Raw genomic sequence first — 6,000 nt, forward strand, 5'->3', positions numbered from 1 at the left:
CACAGCCACAGTGCTGCGAGTGAACCTCATCACCTTAGTGTCATGTGACACACAGCCACAGTGCTGCGAGTGAACCTCATCACCTTAGTGTCATGTGTCACAGCCACAGTGCTGCGTGTGAACCTCATCACCTTAGTGTCATGTGACACACAGCCACAGTGCTGCGAGTGAACCTCATCACCTTAGTGTCATGTGTCACAGCCACAGTGCTGCGTGTGAACCTCATCACCTTAGTGTCATGTGTCACAGCCACAGTGCTGCGTGTGAACCTCATCACCTTAGTGTCATGTGACAGCCACAGTGCTGCGTGTGAACCTCATCACCTTAGTGTCATGTGACAGCCACAGTGCTGCGTGTGAACCTCATCACCTTAGTGTCATGTGACAGCCACAGTGCTGCGTGTGAACCTCATCACCTTAGTGTCATGTGACAGCCACAGTGCTGCGAGAGAACCTCATCACCTTAGTGTCATGTGACAGCCACGCGTGATTTCTAACCCCACATAGGATAAGCAATAACCACGCCCTGTGGCGCTGGGATTGGCCAGCAGCATTGAAGCTTGGGACTAAAGCACCTGGGGTTTTTCATCTTTTAAAATAAAGATGTTTAAAAAACTATTGCTTGTTACATTTTCAGTGCTGTACCTTTTCTCTGGGTAAGAATTGAGCTTGAAATTAACGATATGATACATTATAATATAATCATTATATTATATGAGCTATGAACGTGAACACAACACCCTTTATATTATTGCATGTTTTTGTAGATTGTGTACATTGTGTAGATTACAATTATTATACTTATTATTATTATTATTACTATGCTAAGGAAGGTAGGTGACCATAATTCATTTCAATGTCCGCTCTCGAAATCGCTGTCCGTTCTCAAGAGCTATTCAGTTTGTTCATGAAATCGCTGGGCTGCGTGCCCTCCAGTGTTGCTCCTGGCCAATCCCAGCGCCACAGGGCGTGGTTATTGCTTATCCTATGTGGGGTTAGAAATCACGCGACAGCCACAGTGCTGCGAGTGAACCTCATCACCTTAGTGTCATGTGACAGCCACAGTGCTGCGTGTGAACCTCATCACCTTAGTGTCATGTGACAGCCACAGTGCTGCGAGTGAACCTCATCACCTTAGTGTCATGTGACACACAGCCACAGTGCTGCGAGTGAACCTCATCACCTTAGTGTCATGTGACAGCCACAGTGCTGCGAGTGAACCTCATCACCTTAGTGTCATGTGACACACAGCCACAGTGCTGCGAGTGAACCTCATCACCTTAGTGTCATGTGACAGCCACAGTGCTGCGAGTGAACCTCATCACCTTAGTGTCATGTGACAGCCACAGTGCTGCGAGTGAACCTCATCACCTTAGTGTCATGTGTCACACAGCCACAGTGCTGCGAGTGAACCTCATCACCTTAGTGTCATGTGACAGCCACAGTGCTGCGTGTGAACCTCATCACCTTAGTGTCATGTGTCACACTGCGCAAGCCATCCATGCATTATCTTGCATGTATATCCTGCATTTCCTGCTGCAGACAAGTCTATCTTAGAAAGTATCTTATACCTATGTTATACAGTCGAACTGAATTAGTATATTGAAACACATATCTCAAATTCATCCAAGTAGCTACCAGGCCATTAGTGAAAACCTGCAAAGCTTGTTTCTTCAGAATAATCTCTCTAAGGGAAGGAGCAAAATCCAGCATCAATTCCTTGAGCATGAAGCAAAATGCTGCCTTGGTAAAACCATCCTGATCATGTGATCTCACATTCTGTTTTGTTCTGCCCGCCCCCAGCCATTTCCAGAAATGACAAAGTCCATGGGCCAATCAGGGACCTGCCTCGTAGTTGATAACATACGCAGCCAATCAAGGACGTCGCTGGCTCCTCCTCTGGGGCCGGTTGCACCAACTGGTCTTAACTATGCCTGGTCGTAACTCCTACGTCGGTCTTAGTTAAGACCATGGACTTACGCCTGTTGCACCAACACGGCTTACTCTGGTCTTAACTACGCTGGTCGTAGCAATGCGCGTTCATGTGAATTGTCGGGGAATGCCCTCTGATTGGCCCACATGTGCCTCGCGCCGTCACCCACTACTGTATGTGCGTCACTACACCCTCCCTCCTCCCACCCCCCTCCTCCTGTGGAAGCCCCGGGGGAAAATGGCGGCGGCGATTAGTGTCAGGGAGTCTGAATGAAATTGAATGTAACGTTCCCAATTCTATGTATTACATTCTAAAAAAGTAACGGCAACATTTGGGAAGGCTAAGCCACACAACTAGTTAGTTATAATCTAACGTCGTGCTTTCAAAGACGGCGAACTGGCGGTGTTACGACGATGACGGTCAAAAAGGTCTCCGCGGAGATCTCTGCTACGCCTCCTCCTGACGAGGCGTAGGAGTTACGCCTGGTCTTAGTGAAAATAAGGCTTAAGTCGTCTTGGTGCAACCGGCGTAGCTGTTAGGTCGTAAAGTTACGACCAACTTAGCTTAAGACCAGTGTAAGACCAGTTGGTGCAACCGGCCCCTGGTCGTTAAGGGCGCCTGTTCGGAGGGAGGGGAACTGGTTGGAATAGCGTGAACTAGTGTCCTCTAGAGAGAGAGTGGCGTCAGCGGAGGACCAAAATGCGAGACTCATTAGTCAATGAACAGCCAGGAATGGGTCTTGCGCTACTTTTGCATGCTAAAATAAAGCTGATAATGTACAATTTGATTCAAGGGGGGGGAAAACCCTTTCAGAGTACAACACAAACTGTCTATTTTGCTGCAACTCGACAGTGCTGCTTAATCCAGGACGTTACTTCCTGGAACTCTATGTGTATATATATGTGTGTGTGTATATATATATGTGTGAGGTATATATATATATATATATATATATATATATATATATATATATATATATATATATATATATATATATATATATATATAGTACAGTATATAGGCGGAGAGAACAGACAAAACAAAATGAGAATGAAAGAGAGGAAGGAGTTAAGGCTGTGGTGTGTGTCATGCAGGTACCTGCAGGTGAGTGTTTCGTGGAAGGGTTTGATGCTGGCACTGCGGTCCCGTCGGACGGGCCCGGGCTCGATGGTGGGCAGGCCGGTGGCCGAGGTGGTGGTCGTCCACGTGGAAGAGATCCTCCTCAGAAGGCCAGGGTGGAGGCTCCGCCTTATACGCTGCACACACACACACACACACGCACACACACGCACACACACACACACACGCACACGCAGACGCAGACGCACGCAGAGGTAGCCTACTGTTAATACTAGCTGAGCAGTGAGTACTACACTCTCATGAATTTAATTCAATTTGATTTCTGGTTAAGCAGGCCCGGCGTTAGGGGGGGGCCTGACCGGGCCGGGCCCCCCCCATTCAAAAAAATAAATAAAATAAAATTGGGCTAAAAGCGTTTTTCCGTTTTTCTGTTTTAAAGTTTAAAACGGAATCTGGCTGTCATTAGGCATTGATTAACTGAATGCTATTGCTAACTGTTACTTTGAACATCCATTTGCAATGATTCTGGCTGGATATTAACTATTGTAAATTTGTCACAATGAATGCAATTTGTGCACAATGTGTAAATACATTTAATATTAATTGTTTAGGCCTAATTATTTGTAAAATCACAACACATTAGAGATGTGTATAGTTCTTCACAGATTTAGCCTCTTCATTTTGCTCTCAAATGCACCAGGTTGACGAATTTTACTTTAAGATGTACAAAATCTTCTTCCGGGGGAGAATCCCCGCGGACCCCCCTTGGGTAGCTTGGCCCCCCCAAGCTAGGGGCAGGCCCCCTCTGTAACTTGGGTCTGGAGCCGGGCCTGTGGTTAAGCCGCGTTTAACGTTTTTAAACGTGTTTTTTTATAGACCAGTCGACTAGCCTATAGAAAAAAAGTGAACTAGTCGACGGGGAAATGAGTCACTTTGGAACATCCCTACTTTGTCCTCGTCGGATCAGAAGAGATCAGCGCAGTGGTCATCACTCATTGGGGGCATTCTGGCGCCCCATTGTGGTGAAACCATTCCTCACTTTCCCTGACTTTCTCTATATCTGTCTGTTTCCCTCCTCTTTTTGTCTGCTGTTTCTCTGGGATTCCCAGTGGCCTGTGGCCGTGTGACGCCTCCATCTGTTCAGTGGCATCATGGCAGCAGCAGCTTGGCAGAGCAGCGCTAAACATGGCGAGCTTTCTCTCTCTCGCAGCCTTCTGCAGGGTGACCTAGTAAAGACTGAGTGTCTCACAATCCTGAATGAGCCCATTCACAGCAAGGACCAGCGTCACATTGTGCGCTCGCACTCGCACACAGATACAGACAGACGCACACACAAACGTGTGCACACACAAAAACACGCACACAGATACAGACACACACACACACAAACGTGTGCACACACAAAAACACGCACACAGATACAGACACACACACACACAAACGTGTGCACGCACAAAAACACGCACACAGATACAGACACACACACAAACGTGTGCACACACAAAAACACGCACACAGGCACATACTCAAACAATATTCACAATACACTCTTGCACATACATTTATGCACAAACACAGACATGCACACACACACACACACACACACACACACACACACACACACAATGCATATATACACACATGCATACACGCTCACATATATGCAGGCAAAGACACACACACACACACACACACACACACACACACACACACACACACATACAAACCATCTGCAGCAGCAGCAGCAGCAGCAGCAGCATGGCAAAATCAGGCCAACTTCAAAACAAAAAAGACAACTGATCTCTCGACTCCCTCTGTCACAAAGAGCGCTAAATATTTCAAGTGGCTTAAATGAAATGAACATCTTCAACTGAACATGAACATCAATGACATCTTTTCTCTCTGTAACTGCTCACCTTTTCTCTCTGTAACTGCTCATCTTTTCTCTCTGTAACTGCTCATCTTTTCTCTCTGTAACTGCTCATCCTTTCTCTCTGTAACTGCTCATCTTTTCTCTCTGTAACTGCTCATCCTTTCTCTCTGTAACTGCTCATCCTTTCTCTCTGTAACTGCTCATCCTTTCTCTCTGTAACTGCTCATCTTTTCTCTCTGTAACTGCTCTTCTTTTCTCTCTGTAACTGCTCATCCTTTCTCTCTGTAACTGCTCATCTTTTCGCTCTGTAACTGCTCATCCTTTCTCTCTGTAACTGCTCATCCTTTCTCTCTGTAACTGCTCATCCTTTCGCTCTGTAACTGCTCATCCTTTCTCTCTGTAACTGCTCATCTTTTCTCTCTGTAACTGCTCATCCTTTCTCTCTGTAACTGCTCATCCTTTCTCTCTGTAACTGCTCACCTTTTCTCTCTGTAACTGCTCACCTTTCTCTCTGTAACTGCTCATCTTTTCTCTCTGTAACTGCTCACCTTTTCTCTCTGTAACTGCTCTGTAACTGCTCATCTTTTCTCTCTGTAACTGCTCATCTTTTCGCTCTGTAACTGCTCATCTTTTCGCTCTGTAACTGCTCATCTTTTCTCTCTGTAACTGCTCACCTTTTCTCTCTGTAACTGCTCATCCTTTCTCTCTGTAACTGCTCATCTTTTCTCTCTGTAACTGCTCATCTTTTCTCTCTGTAACTGCTCATCTTTTCGCTCTGTAACTGCTCATCTTTTCTCTCTGTAACTGCTCATCTTTTCTCTCTGTAACTGCTCATCTTTTCGCTCTGTAACTGCTCATCTTTTCTCTCTGTAACTGCTCTTCTTTTCTCTCTGTAACTGCTCATCCTTTCTCTCTGTAACTGCTCATCCTTTCGCTCTGTAACTGCTCATCTTTTCGCTCTGTAACTGCTCATCTTTTCGCTCTGTAACTGCGTGCGTGCGTAAGTGAGAAACGTGTCGTTAGTGGAACGTCGAACATTCTGCCGAAGGTGTTTTGATGTTCATGTTTGCATGCGCTCCTCCTGTGCCCCGCGCGTTGGAGAGACAGCCCGTTTT

At 46.1% G+C, this 6,000-nt stretch overlaps 1 protein-coding gene across 1 annotated transcript in view; it reads right to left on the minus strand.

Moving 5' to 3' along the window:
• LOC310800617 (cGMP-inhibited 3',5'-cyclic phosphodiesterase 3A-like) overlaps window positions 1-6,000 on the minus strand; it is a gene marked incomplete at both ends in the record, with an annotated part of 120,459 nt that overhangs the window by 23,442 nt on the left and 91,017 nt on the right. Inside the window, one exon of the mRNA XM_083663247.1 lies at window positions 3,031-3,188. Within this exon, the coding sequence (XP_083519373.1) occupies window positions 3,031-3,188 (158 nt within the window). The remainder of the gene's footprint in view (window positions 1-3,030; window positions 3,189-6,000) is intronic.

The sequence above is a fragment of the Poromitra crassiceps genome (assembly GCF_964638095.1).
Source record: "Poromitra crassiceps genome assembly, chromosome: 30".
In the NCBI taxonomy this organism is placed as follows: domain Eukaryota; kingdom Metazoa; phylum Chordata; class Actinopteri; order Beryciformes; family Melamphaidae; genus Poromitra; species Poromitra crassiceps.